This window comes from Engystomops pustulosus, chromosome 4 (genome assembly GCF_040894005.1).
Source record: "Engystomops pustulosus chromosome 4, aEngPut4.maternal, whole genome shotgun sequence".
NCBI classification, from domain to species: Eukaryota; Metazoa; Chordata; class Amphibia; order Anura; family Leptodactylidae; genus Engystomops; species Engystomops pustulosus.
Window position 1 is genome coordinate 172,096,208 of NC_092414.1, and position 14,836 is coordinate 172,111,043.

The 14,836-nt window shown below is 43.0% G+C and overlaps 1 protein-coding gene across 4 annotated transcripts in view; it reads left to right on the top strand.

Moving 5' to 3' along the window:
* MCTP2 (multiple C2 and transmembrane domain containing 2) overlaps nt 1-14,836 on the top strand; it is a 98,388-nt gene that overhangs the window by 11,984 nt on the left and 71,568 nt on the right. For 2 of the 4 annotated variants that reach the window (XM_072148565.1, XM_072148564.1), the window contains exon 2: nt 13,308-13,847. In XM_072148565.1, the coding sequence (XP_072004666.1) occupies nt 13,353-13,847 (495 nt within the window). In that variant the 5' untranslated portion in view covers nt 13,308-13,352. Of the gene's footprint in view, nt 1-4,221; nt 4,319-5,343; nt 5,369-13,307; nt 13,848-14,836 lie in introns of those variants that run through there. The other 2 variants (XM_072148566.1, XM_072148567.1) reach the window with 2 other exon arrangements.

A 14,836-nucleotide genomic window follows, 5' to 3' on the forward strand; every position in this document is an offset into this window, starting at 1 on the left:
TTTTAAGGAAACCCCTTTTAAGGAAACTAACCACCTCAAAAACATAATAAAACTATTAATACTTGCCCTCGCTCCTTTTCACTTTGATCCCACCAGAAGATTGGCACATCTGTGGTGCCATCCGTGGGCAGGTAACTGATGTACAAGTTTGTGACATTTGCTATCCCCTCTACATAAGTGTTGAGTGGACCTGAAGCGTAAAGTTCAGTTTTGTACCTTTATTTGAAGTTTGTGGCCGGGTTCAACTAAACCTTTCATGCTGGCACAGATCACCAGAGTTAACACCTTAAATTCTGCTAGCAAAGTGGCAGGGCACAACCAATTTTGGGAGGATCGTCACTCACTGATGACCCCATATTAGTGTCAATTCTGTTTTGGGGTCTGGTCTTGGTACCTGAATCCGAACAGGTTTTTGTCATTGAGATTTGGCTAACCTTGGCTGAACCTGAATTTTAATGGGTCCACTCATCACTAATCATGGCTGCAGAGAAAAAATTTGTGAACCTAACCCATCAGCCTTTGAAATACTTCAGAGCACAGTTTGCATACCACTAATTTACATGAGTGTAACTATTTGTATACATTATTGTTGTGTAACCTAGAAGCAGGATATTATAGAGCTATTTTGAGAAGTCATGGGGCATCGTTTTAGTTATAGACAGCCCCCCCCCCAGTTTTTGGCACTACCCCAGTCCTCACAGAGCATAGTACATACACTGCCAAAGTGTTTTTGTATAAAAAATTGGTTTTACAGAAAAAAAGATATGTTACATTGTACCTTTCATTAGCATCTGCTATGTGACTAGGCAGTTGCCAATTGGGAGGCTCTGGAAAGGAGCAGTTCCCCCCCACCCTTGGGAAACATGTGACCTTTTCAAATATATGAATAACTCCCCTCACTCGGGATTGGCTGTAGAGGAGCAGGGGGCGTCGCTAAGCCAAGTGATGGGTGTTTTCATATATTTGAAAAGGTCACATGGAGTAGCTGTTCCCCAAGGGTGGGGGGGGACTGCTCCTTTCCAGCCCCTCCCATTTGGCAACTGCCTAGTCACACAGCAGATGCTAATGAAAGGTACAATATAACATATCTTTTTTTCTGTGAAACCAATTTTTTATACAAAAACACTTTGGTAGAGTATGTACTATGCTCTGTGGGGACTGGGGGAGTGCTACAAATGGGTCTTTCCTGGTGACAGGTTGCCTTTAAACCTTGTGTATATTGTATGTACTAGAGCCCAGCATGGTCTAGCTATGTGCTCTTAGTGCCCACAAGCTGAAAAAGAGTAGACCCCGGACAGAGGATCTATGTCAGTGGTGGCGAACCTATGGCACGCGTGCCAGAGAGGGCACGCAGAGCCCTCTCTGCTGGCACGCGTACCATCTCCCCAATCCCATCAAAGTGGGCACCGACACCTGCTGGGTACCTGCGCTCCGATACCTGCGCGGCCCCGTTGAGCTCCGATGCCTGCCGGGTCACAGCGCTCTGCTGCCTGCTCGTTCACGGCGCGCTGCCTGTGGAGTCCCGTGGTCCCAGCGCGCCGATGTCTGCACGGCCCCGGCCCGCTGCCTGCGGGGTCCCAGTGCGCTGATGTCTGCGCAGCCCCGTCCCACTGCATGCGGAGTCGCGGGGGCTCAGCGCGCCAACATCTACTTAGCCCCGTCCTGCTGCCTGCGGGGTCCCGGCGCCCGATGCCTGCTCCTATGCTTTGGCGGTGATGCCACCGCATCCGCGCCGGCACTTGGTAAGGCCCTCTGTGTTTGTCTGTCTATATTGGGGTGGGGGGTGAGGCCCTATTTCTATCCTGGGGTGGGGGGTGAGGCCCTATTTCTATCCTGGGGTGGGGAGGGGTGAGGCCCTATTTCTATACTGAGGTGGGGGTGAGGCCCTGGCTCTATACTGAGGTGGGGGTGAGGCTACTGGAGGGACTGGGTATTACCCCTAAACTCACAATGCTGCAGCATTTCTCCTGTGTTGTGTATGTTATTTTCGGAGAAAATAAAACTTTTACTTAAAGAGCTACAGCCGCAGTACACAGCCATACACGGAGCTACAGCCGCAGTACACAGCCATACACATAGCTACAGCCGCAGTACACAGCCATACACGGAGCTACAGCCGCAGTACACAGCCATACACGGAGCTACAGCCGCAGTACACAGCCATACACGGAGCTACAGCCGCAGTACACAGCCATATACGGAGCTACAGCCGCAGTACACAGCCATACACATAGCTACAGCCGCAGTACACAGCCATACACGGAGCTACAGCCGCAGTACACAGCCATACACGGAGCTACAGCCGCAGTACACAGCCATACACGGAGCTACAGCCGCAGTACACAGCCATACACGGAGCTACAGCCGCAGTACACAGCCATACACGGAGCTACAGCCGCAGTACACAGCTATACACGGAGCTACAGCCGCAGTACACAGCCATACACGGAGCTACAGCCGCAGTACACAGCCATACACGGAGCTACAGCCGCAGTACACAGCCATACACGGAGCTACAGCCGCAGTACACAGCCATACACGGAGCTACAGCCGCAGTACACAGCCATACACGGAGCTACAGCCGCAGTACACAGCCATACACGGAGCTACAGCCGCAGTACACAGCCATACACGGAGCTACAGCCGCAGTACACAGCCATACACGGAGCTACAGCCGCAGTACACAGCCATACACGGAGCTACAGCCGCAGTACACAGCCATACACGGAGCTACAGCCGCAGTACACAGCCATACACGGAGCTACAGCCGCAGTACACAGCCATACACGGAGCTACAGCCGCAGTACACAGCCATACACGGAGCTACAGCCGCAGTACACAGCCATACACGGAGCTACAGCCGCAGTACACAGCCATACACGGAGCTACAGCCGCAGTACACAGCCATACACGGAGCTACAGGAGCCCCCCCAAATTTTTCTCTGGTGGGCCCAAGGTACACCAGTACGACACTGATGGCAGTAATACAGTGTTCATCACTATATTAGCTTCTAGTATAGTGTTATTATTGGCAAGGTTGTTACTATAGTGGTCTTTATAACCAGAATTCTGCTATTTATGTGGTTGTAATGGTGGCCTCATGATGTCACAGTGTTATTTGTCTCATGTATAGTGGTATTGTGGCGCTATTGGGCTAAATTGCTGTGTTGGCACCTTGCACTAGAAACGTCGCCTTTGGTTTGCAGTTTGGGCACTCGGCCTCTTAAAGGTTCGCCATCACTGATCTATGTGGTTTGCAACCTAATTCTCCTTCTCTCAATACTCCCACAAACAGGGTGACATTGCCATAACCTGGATGATTGGGGCATAATGAATACCTCTAGGTCTGCGAGACTGTGGCAGAGGTATAACCTAATACACCATCTGTCATTTTGAGTATGGTGAAAGTATGCTGTATATGGGTACACGCCAGGTATCTTTAGGGTTGGTTTGTCGCCTGTTTACCATCCATAACACTCAGTTCTAGGGAAATCAACAATAGGTTCCAACACAAACCTGGGACACTACGCTCTGGGCCTTCATTGTTTGGCATTGCTCGACTGATTTAACTCATTCAAGTAATTTTCAGGGTTGCAGCTCCGGTTTTTCAAGTAAACTTTCCTGTTAATGTAAAGCGACTTTCAGACTACAAGCTAAGCTGGTATCACTGCTGTCAATAACCTATAGTTTTAGAAAATTGGTCACTGATCCTGTAACCCGATAATGTGTGGCTAGGGATTCTCCTACTTATTGTAGTGTGCTGGTCCGATTACAGAGCTATTAGCACCAGGTCCAGTGGTTGATTCTCTGGCTTGTTAATGTTGTGCAGAGCTGATAAAGCGCTGGTGTCGGATGCTTTGTATTCTGCATGAGTCAGCTGCATGGAAGGACAGGCAGGCATTTGTTTGCGGATAAACAATAGGATTAGGGACATATTTTATTCCCTTGTAACCTCTCTTTTGTGTTATCTAATTTAGCAATGTAAGAACGTCACGGCAAGTAGAAGCCCTGGTTTCACAATGGAAATGGACCAGGCTCTGGAGTCAGTCTGATATTACAGCTACGTTGTGGAAACTCCACCTGTTACAGCCTTTATCTGTACTGCAGCTGTCACAGCGGTTTAACTGTGCTAAGACGCATTTGCGATGATTAGTATCCAAGGATGAACCGAGGGATGTAAGGGCCTTCCTTCAGGTCATGGCAACTTTTTTTATTTTTCCCTTTTTTTTTTTTTCCTGCTCTGTGCATGCACAGGACCTGTGTCCGTGTTACCACATGTAGGTAACGGCTATATCTGTGATGTATGTGGGTGTAACAGGTATAGTACATTATATTATATATTAGAACTTTCAAAAGTTATGAAGAAATGCTGCCTAAAGTATTATTTGTGACGTCTACTGATATCTAGAATACGGTCTTGAGATTGATGGAACTATTGCTGGAGCAGACATCGCGGCCATGGGGCCCAAGGTGTTAGTGGTTCAGCAGTCTAATATCACATTCGCGATGAGTAAAGGATGTGCAGTATTACTCTGTACAGGGCTTACAGATATTTTAAAATTCCTTGTAGGTACTATATCCATATGAAAAGGGCACAAAACTTGTAAAGCCAGTGTATTGCACTGCTCAATGGGGCCGGCTGGTGTTTGTGCATAATGTCTATTATCTGCACAGCTGGCACAACTTGCCTAAATTTTATAAAAGGGTTCGGTTTTGGGTAGGCAGAGATTTCAGCTATAACCTGTGCCAGCCGTATTACAAGCCCAGTTTGCCCTGCTTTTTGCCAAGGGATGATGCATTAGCCACCAATTTTTGCTACAGTCCTATCAGTTTGGGTCATGCAGCACTAAATTGCGCTAGTATGTTTAGATAATGCTGTTAAAAGTTAGATTTTTTTTTTGTCCTAGTGAGAAAAATTTAAACTGCAATGTGTTTTATTTTTTCTAGAAGATATATATAAAAAAATTGCCAGTTATCAGTATCGGATTAGCATCTTTAGAGGGTGTCCCTCCTTGCACATCCTTGCACTCCTTGTATCCAAAGATTTGCTATAGAACATTATGTGCACTTTATTTAGTGAAACAAGGCTAGTACTTGTACAGTTTACAGGAGTATTAGTGTTACACCCAGCGTTTGTTTGGAACTCTGTTTACTTTTTTAGCTGATAAACACAGAAAAAAAAGCCTTTAATGGCTCTGCTATTTTCCAGTGGAACACGGAAAGGAAGTGATGATGTGGATATGTTGCGTGGCGCTCTTGTTTGTTGGACGTCTAGCATTTAGTTACTAGCTCCTTTGCTGGCTGACACCAGAAGAACCTGTATTCTCTGCATAACACTTTATTCTTTTCAGAGGCTGTGCGATGGCAGGTAACCCATCTATGGAGGCTTACACACTTTATTTGGGGTTTTGCAACTCCTCTACAGTGTTTATTTTCTACTTTAATGTTTTTAGTCCTATAAATGTATACATACAGTCTTATTTGTGTCTTGATGACCATCTGCTTCTTGTTATTATGCTACTGTAGTTACAACATAACCTTCTAGGTTCCTCTTGAAAACAACCAGCTTTATTTTGTGCCCAATTTCTTGTATTCTCTTCCCCTTTCCCCATAAAGTGCAGTGCTAGGAATTAAATAGTGTGCCACCGCATGAAGATACCTTGGCACTGATTGCCAAGGAAGAAGCTTATTTTGTCAGGGGTTTTCATGTTTTTCCTTAAATTGGGCATCTATATACATCCATGGTGGTTGTGTATGTGCTTTCATTTGTTTGGTACCTGGTGAAGTCTTTCATTTTTTATATTTCCCAGTTCTTTTGCTCTAAAATAACCACACAAAAATGTATGGTTCTGTGGATGTTTTTTTGAGACCGCTATAATACTTAGAATATCTTTGGGGAAATTCTAAGGGGAAAGAAAACTAGAGCAGCTGAAAAACTGGTTATTTGGGGGTCACATGGCTCCTCGTGCTTATTTGTTGTGACTACTTGCCATGGTTGGAGAAGGTTGCGACCCTTACATGGCGCATTATCTGCTGACTTGCCGGGTTGCATTTTTGTGCAATAAATCCCATACAAAAACTGTGGGGGAAAAGAACTTGAGGTTTAGAGATGGGTAAAGTTTTGGGACCATTCTGTGGTCCGCCACCTTTTTCCTTTTACAGGAGTTTCCACATTTATATGGAGGACAAATTACTATTAGAGGATATTTATTTATGTTTTCAGCTATTAATATCCTGTTGTCCTGGAGTTTCTCCATCCGACCTGTGAGTGTTAGACTGAATCGTATTAACATCAGGTTATTTTAGGAATAGTATAAATACTTACAAATCTACAAGTTCTAGAAGAAGAGCCATCCGTTCCAATGAGTCTTATCATCATGCATTTCCTCTCTGGCGTTACACGGGAAGAATTGAGGGTGGGATACCTTGTCAAATTTGACATGGATAGGCCTGAGCCTTTGTGAGAATACTGTATTGAATGGTAGCTTACTTTCCACCACACTTGTTCATAATGTACTCTGGCTAGACAGCAACTTCATCTACTTTTCATATATGCTTTGAACGGCAGCCAAATTGCATTATAGGAACTGCTGTTATTGTATCTGATGCAATATCCTTCTTAAACTTGTCTTGCTTTCCTGAGGCGTTGTGACGGTAAAGCTCAATTACTCCTGCATCTCTTCCTGCTGAATAGGAAATTGGTTCTTTACTTTTATTACAAAACATGAGTTAAAATAAATATGAAGGCGAAGGTTAAAAAAAAATTGTAGCCACTTCTTGACCTTTTTTGTAGTATCTTCAGCTGTTGTATAAAACGCTTTACAGATAAATAAATAAAAGTAAATTAAATTGTTGTAGATTAATTTTTTTGTGATCCCCAATTCATAAGAAGACTGTAACCAAATAGGGCAAAAATGTTGGTAAGATGGCAGCACACTGCTAAACCTGGTCCTGATTTCCAAATTGTTGCTACCATTTTTGGTACCCTCCCACCATCACCCCCTGGTGTTCCAATTACAACCTTGGGATTAAAACACACTTGTCATGATCAGTGACTGGGACTGACCATACTGCCAGGGACAGAACTCTGTGAATCCTATTGATATAAAGCACAGAGTTCCTGCTTCCAGTGACTGGAATGGTCAGCGTCGTCTCGGCCTCATCAGGAAGCAGGAACTTTGTGCTTCATATCAATACGATGCGTAGATTTCTATTCTCGGCACTATGGTCAGTCATGGCACTTTTTACGTTCCCTGATCAGAGCAAGTAGGTTTTTGCCCTTAAATAGCTGATAGAGGTTGAAAGACATTGCTGTTTCTTCAGTTCTCCTGACCATGGGTAGTGTGTGGTATTGCAGCTAAGCTTCATTCCTCTCTATACAGTTAAGCTGCAATCCTGGCACCCTATGGTAAGGCGTGGCTCTGTTTTTTAGAAGAAAGTTGCCATGTTTTTAATCTCCATATTGCCATTCCATCTGGGCATTCTTTCTAGCTTTAGACATACTGCATTTATTGTATATATTTCCCCTAAGGTGCACACTGTAGGTGTGGCTGCCGCTGTAATGAAGTTGGACATATAGACCTGCACGCTTTCTCTGAGTGCCAAAGAGAATGGAATAGCATTCTGCATCTGCTACCAATGCTCCAGTCTCGCTGGTGACCTGATACTGCAATAGGTGATGGATTTGAACCAAGAATTATATATTCCTTAGATATTTAAGGATAAAGGGAAGAGAAAGGAGGAGCTGAGTCACAGCAGCTTTCGGACAAGGCAGGGGCTGGTCTTATTCTGCCCGGTTTACCAGTTCACTTCACAGAATCCTTATATAATGGACAGAGTTCATGTTATTGCTCATGTACACACTCTGTACTACTGATTTACTGTATGCCACAAATATATTAATATGACTGACAATTAAAGTTTGGACAGAACAGTAATGGCATACTATTCTATCCCAAAACTTTTGAAAACATTTCTAATTTTATTACCCTGTTTCCCCAAAAATAAGTTGCCCCCTGAAAACAAGACCTAGTAGGAATTTAAGGCTCCCCTGAAAATAAGACCTAGCGGCAGTTATTGCTACATCCCCTCCCATGCCATATGTTAGTATTATGGGCAGCACGGTGGCTGAGTGGGTAGCACTACAGCCTTGCAGCACTGGGATCCTGGGTTCAAGTCCCATCCTGGTCAACATCTGCAAAGAGTTTGTATGTTCTCTCCGTATTTACGTGGTTGGCTATATACTGGGGGATATGGGCTGGCAGGCTATATACTGGGGGGCAAGTGCAGGCTATATACTATGGGGCAGGGTCGAGCAGGCTATATACTGGGGAGGCTGTGACCAATGCATTTCCCACCCATGGCTTATACTCGAGTCAAAAGTTTTTCCCAGGTTTTTGTGGTAAAATTTGGGGCCTCGGCTTATACTTGGGTCGGCTTATACTCGAGTATATACGGTAAATTCTTGTTCATGGAAAAATAAAGCATCCCTTGAAAATAAGACCTAGAACCTTCTTTAGGAGCAAAAATTACATTGCAAAAAAGACATTGTCCTATTTTTGGGGAAACGTGGTATGTGTAGGTCCTATTTATCTCCTTTTAATCTATTGTGATATTTGTTTTGTGTACTTAAAGCTAGATCTATGTTTAAAGTGAGTAGAAAATGTAAAGGATAGACTACTTTTCCTTCCTGTTGGATTAAGCAGCATGTGTGATTTTGGCAGTAAAGTGGCTCCCAGGATAAAGAGAATCTTCGGCACCCCTTCTCTCATTTTTATCTCAATGTTTTATATGGCCACACACCGGCCCATGTGACATTCCTAATATGTTCCCTTAGCTGTTGCCAGTATGTGCTATGCAGACATTCTCCTGTTTCAACTCATTGCAGAATTTGAGGAGAGCGCTGCTAATATAAGACTGAGATCACGATTGCTTGTCAGATCAGCTGGTATATGAGACCTCAGAAGAGTGAGGACTACAGGGTAATTGGAAATCTATTGATTGACATGAAGCTTGTGATGTTTAGCTTCAGTTCCGTAGTGTATACAAAAGCCTGCATTGTCTAGTTAGTAAGCCTACCTTAAACATTACATAAGAGCAACATAAAAAGGCTTTGGGGGATCGGTATCTTTGTCTAATTGTAGCATCAATGTCATGCTGGGTTGTGGGGAAGCCTAAAGTGGGTTTTCCCAAGTTAGGAGATGGCAATTTGATTGTAGGTGTTCAGACTGCTGGGATCCCCACCTATCACAAGAATTCTGCTGCTCCATTCAATGCTATTGGAGCATCGGAAATTCCGGATAACAACACTCTGACATCTATGGCTCTCCCAGTCACTGTCTGAACTACTGGAGATAGTCGGGTGGTGGCAATTTTCCAGTGAACAGAACAGGACTGGTGGGGGTCTATTCTTGTGATTTGTGTGGGTTCTACTCAAATGAGATTGTTATCCCCTTTCCTGTAGTAGGTAGGGGTTAAAGATGTGATGGATATATTAATCTTTATCTAGTGTAGTTGAGTATTCCTGGTCCATGACAACTGGATGTGCTGAAATCCATATGATTGGTACAGACACAATCCCCTTGATATTTACACCTGCCGACACATTTCTATTCTTTGTTCTCTGTGATTATTATTTATCGTTGAGTACATTCAACGTCATCATGCTTGTAAATAACCCATATGAATTAAGACGTCTATTACATGCATCATTTGTTGTAGCCATTGGTGCAGTGTAACTTGAGTCATGGTGCAGCTATGTAAAAGCTTCCTACATAATGAGGACACTCAGCCTGTTGTGTGCTGCATAGCTCATGAATGGTGCAAATAGCTCGTTAGTTAATCATTTAAAACATGTAATGCCTAATGTCCTGACTGTTCACCACATGTTATAAATGTCATCACACCTTCTCTATATTGAAAGCTTAAAATGTGTTTCCTACTTGATCACAATTTAAAATAAATGAAATATACTTTATTCCAAAGTAAAATATGTGCGGTTTTCTTCCTGCGTATTGACTGGTGAGGTGGCAATAGATGCACATGCATCAGCCGTATCCTAAAGGTAATCTACCATCGGATATACTGGTGGTTTTTACTATACCCTAAAATGGCAGCATTGAAGAGATCTCCGGAGAGGGGCGTGAATAAAATATCAACCTCTGGCTCATGTGGGTTGGATCTGGGGATCCCTTGTCTAGGTCCCAGACCAGGGGAGTTATTTTTATCCAATGTCTAATATCAAGCGCCTACCTGTAATATGTATTATTGGAACCCACCATTGTACTGATGAACATAGAAATGTTACCTGACATCCATGCCCAAATGTTGCTGATAAAGTTTCTTCCAGGAGCAACCTCCTTACTGCCTAGCCTTTGTCCTGGGCTTTTAATGTCCTGGGGCCCTGTCAGTAACTTGCTGACTGGCTCTTGCCTTGAACTTGGGCCTTCTCAGGGCTAGGCCTCCTCCATGCATTGCTCATAGATTCGTCTGTAGACCAGTCCAATAATAATAATTCCTTTATTTATATAGTGCCAACAGATTCCGCAGCGCTGCACATAGCTTGCCAATCCGTTCTGTGTCCCCATGGGATCTAATCAACTTGCCAGTGTTTTTTTTTTTTTTTTTTTTTCCTTCTTCTCTGGAGTGTGGGAGGAAACCTGGAGGACACATAGGAAACCCACGCAAACTCAGAGAGAACCTACAAACTCTCTGCAGATTGCAAACTCTGGATTGGACTTGAACTCAGGACCTCAGCGCTGCAAGACTGTAGTGTTACCCACTGAGCCACTGTCCAAGTCTGGCTGTCGGTTATAGATGCTCCTAATGTTTCGCATTTACCTTGCACATGCACTGCAGTAGTCTAAGTATAAGTTTTACCTTGAAGACCTTTTTCTTGAAGACCATGACCATCACCAGGAGGGTACGAGGTGGCCCCTGTTTTACATGGTGTTTACCACATTGTACAGTCAGCAAGTCTCAATGGTCTGAAGAGCAAATTAGGATATAGAAGTAATAGAAGTATATGGAAACTATAGTTTACATTTGCTGGCTAGAGGTGTTTCTTTTACCTGCCTACATTTAGCAGTGCTACATTGAATTTGATATTATTTTTATCTGTTTTATAACAAAGCCGCCACCCACTGTCACCACTTAGATTGTATGCATCACACCTACTCTCTGCTAATGTAAGTTTGTCTGAAAGTCATGCAGTATTTAATGTGTTTGTTCCCGAGTGGCGTAAATAGCATGCTTTTCTAGAAAATCACATTAAGACCGTCCCCTGGTGATCCCTTTTTATGAGTATTTGACAGCTCGCTGCCACTGTAATATAGTTTACATGAATACCAGGTGTGTCGCTGGAATATACGACGTAAAGCCGGCGTGTCTGTTTGCTTATCTTAACCGCTTCAAGTCTGACAGGTTTCTTGGCTTTTTGAATGGACTAGCATACTTTTCTTTCATTCTTCCATTTTTGATATTTCATATTATTTAGTTAGTTTTAGAGTAGAGAATCACAGGGAGTATTGGCAGTGGGTTAGATGTCGGTCAGGAAACCACTGTTTTGGACGAGATTCTGAAGTGTTGAAACTAAAGGCTGCAATGCAAGGAACGAGTGTTACAGGATGTTGGCAAAACCATTGGTTTTCAACAATTTCACGGTGGCTGAGTGAGTAGCACATCTGCCTTGCAGCACTGGAGTCCTGGGTTCGAATCCCACCCAGGTCAACATCTGCAAAGAGTTTGTATGTTCTCTCCGTGTTTGCGTGGGTTTCCTCCGGGTACTCCGGTTTCCTCCCACACTCCAAAACATACTGTTAGGTTGTTTAGATTGTGAGCCCCATGGGGACAGGGACCAGTTTGCCATGCTTTGTACAGCGCTGCGTAATCTGTGTGCGCTATATAAATAAAGAATTATTATTATTATTATTATTATTAATTTCATGTAACGTGCTCCAAAACGAATAGTGGAGCAAATTACTTTCTACATTGTATAATCTAGGTAATTTTCGCTTTTCATTTTTTTTTTTTTTTTTTACTTTTTACTTTCCCCTTCTACATTATACCCTCCTGGTGAACAAAGCTCAAAAACTGTCAACGTTGGATGCTTCTTGTACATGTGTGATGAAAGCTCCAGAGCCGCCTGATGCACCACGAGGCTCCGGCCTCCTGATATATTTTATTAGGCGGCTATCTGGCTTTGCCATGAGTAGAATTGTGCTATTACCAGCGGCCCACTCTGCTTCTGTCTACGCCCCCTTACAATCTCTCCATGCCCACTTGGCATTGAGGTGGCGTAAAGGGGAAGATGTGTGCTATTATTAGTAGTTCACTATGCATTGCAATCATTTCTGCGCCTGACAAATGTCCCCCGTTATGTTAGAGGGTTCTCCACTACTAAAAAATATTTTTAACTTGAGTTGTTGACAATCCATATCCACCTACAGATGCATTGTAAAAACAGATTTAACACTGATATCAATAATTCCAATTTTCTTGACACCAAGAGGTTTACCATAGACTATCTGAATTCAGTCGTAATAAATTTTGTGTTCTGTTCTATTGTTCCCCTTGGGGATAACTCCCAATGTTTTGTATTCCCTGTCCTGTTAGGCTCTGTCTCAGTACTGCCCACAGCGGAGTGCAAATACCATTCAGTCATGTTTATTTACAGCCACTTTTGTGGTTTGGTTTGGGGGAGTTTCAGCTAAATCTCCATGGTCTGTAAACCGGTGTGATGTGTCAATATAAGAGCTATATGGACCCCAAGCAAAGTCTAGCATCATTTATCATTTGTATTCCTTCAATTGGTATATAGATTTATATCAGAAGACTGCTTAGGCTTTGTGGGAGGCAGTAAGGACCATTCTTTCCTGTGTACCTGTGATGTCTAAATGTGAGAATAGAGAAAGATGTACAAGAGTTGCACAGGATATAATGTGGTTACATGAAGATGGCGACCAACGTTCTGCTTCTTCTATTTATATTCTACCACGTAGTATTAGATTTATTCATCATGTCTGGTGGTATACATGCTGCATGAATAAAATGATTTACACTAAAAGTTTGGACTCCATAAATCTTATGTGAAAACGGCCTTAACTTGACACTTGGCGCCTTGGCATCACAATTGTTTGTGGGTTTGAAAGCCTTTTGTACTTTGTGTATCTAATATGTGTACGCCTTGCCTTTTTCTTAAAGGAGTTTGGGGATTTAGGGGACAAACTTTTTTTTCTTTTTACATAAAATGTGATTTTAAAACCTGCTCTACATTCAATCTAAATGTTGAAATTTTCTTCTTCTTGCAGATAAATTTAATTTGGACGTGGAGAGTTCCATTGGTTTTGGGAGCAATGGAATTGGATAAGCCATCAGTTTGGGGCTCTCTAAAAGAGAAGACCCGGCCTATCTTTCAGAACTTGGCAATGAAGAGGTCGAAGCGAAGCTCACGGAAAATCTTGGATATCAGGAAAAGACACCAGCTCTCTCATCGGATGAGTGTTTCGGTGCCTGACATGATGGACATTGGATATACCATTCACGAGGAATGCGACTACACAGACTGTACAATTGATTCTACCTCCATTTCCAATAGCCAGTCCTCTCCAATGGTGTCACACAAAAAGCAGCGGGAGTATGTCCAACATCTGAAAGAAAGCAGCAGCTGGATGCATGAGGATGGGGTCCACATGGAAATCACAGTAACAGAGACCGAAGTGGTGGAGACCTCAGACTCAGAAACTAAAGAAGAGCAGAATAAATATGAGGATGATAAAAGCCTATTAGATTTGCTGCAAAAAGAATGCATGACTGAAGGCTTGTCTGATGGCAAACAGGAAGTCAATGAGGTATGAGAAGTCAGCCGTGTTAACGGCATATAGGGGTAGTGGTCAGATGGTGGTCAATGATATAGGGTATTGCGTGTTTAACAAACAGAAAATCGCTCTGTGTCAGCATTTTGTGGTGCGGACTGTGGACCGTCAGCTATTGTGCTTTAGTAAGGTTACAGTTTCTTGGTAAAATATATATATATATGTAATTTTTTGCCTGCTGAAATCTACTCGAGGGTTTACGACAATGGTGAACATAATTTTATTTTTTTTTTTTAATTCTTTTTAAAGAAAACCTACCATCAGGAATACGCTAACTGAAGTATTCCTAGTGTGTAGCTTCCTTTTGTCTACTTAACCCTAATCGTTTTACTCTATGAAACTTAAACTTTATCTTTTTTTTTATGAAACTAAACTTCAGAGGGTACTGGGGCATGGAGTAGCCCGGCTGGAGCACATGGAGTAGCCCCCTGTAGCCTCTGTAGCTCATCCTTCAGCACTTTTCGGCAATTCAGCCAGCATGGCGACTGAGCCTTAGTCTCTGGCGCTTGGCTGGTAGCCTCCGAAGTTAATCTATATAAAGGATAGATAAAGTTTTTAGTTCGATGGGTATGGTTAAAAGTTTGGGTAAAGGTAGTGTAAGGCTTTGTAAACAGAAAAGGGATCTACCATTAAGAATACCTCAGTGTGTTCCTTATTGTATGTTTCCTTTTATTGCAGATTTCACCTCTGCATATTGTCTTGTGCCAACACAATTTAGTCTGCAACTAACAAGTGAAATAATTTTCTTTCAATTGTTTTCTGTGTAAATTTGCTCATTGACGTAACCAGACAATCCACCCTCCCGTATATATTCAATGGGTGAAGCTCAAGGAGCAAGCCAGAAAGTTGTTAGTTAAGCAGTCCATTGAACAGGATGTGTATTGTTCTGAAATCACATGCCTCAAGTCTGATGGGATTGGCTGCTTGCAATGTATCTAATAGCTTCTCAATAAACTATTAAAAGG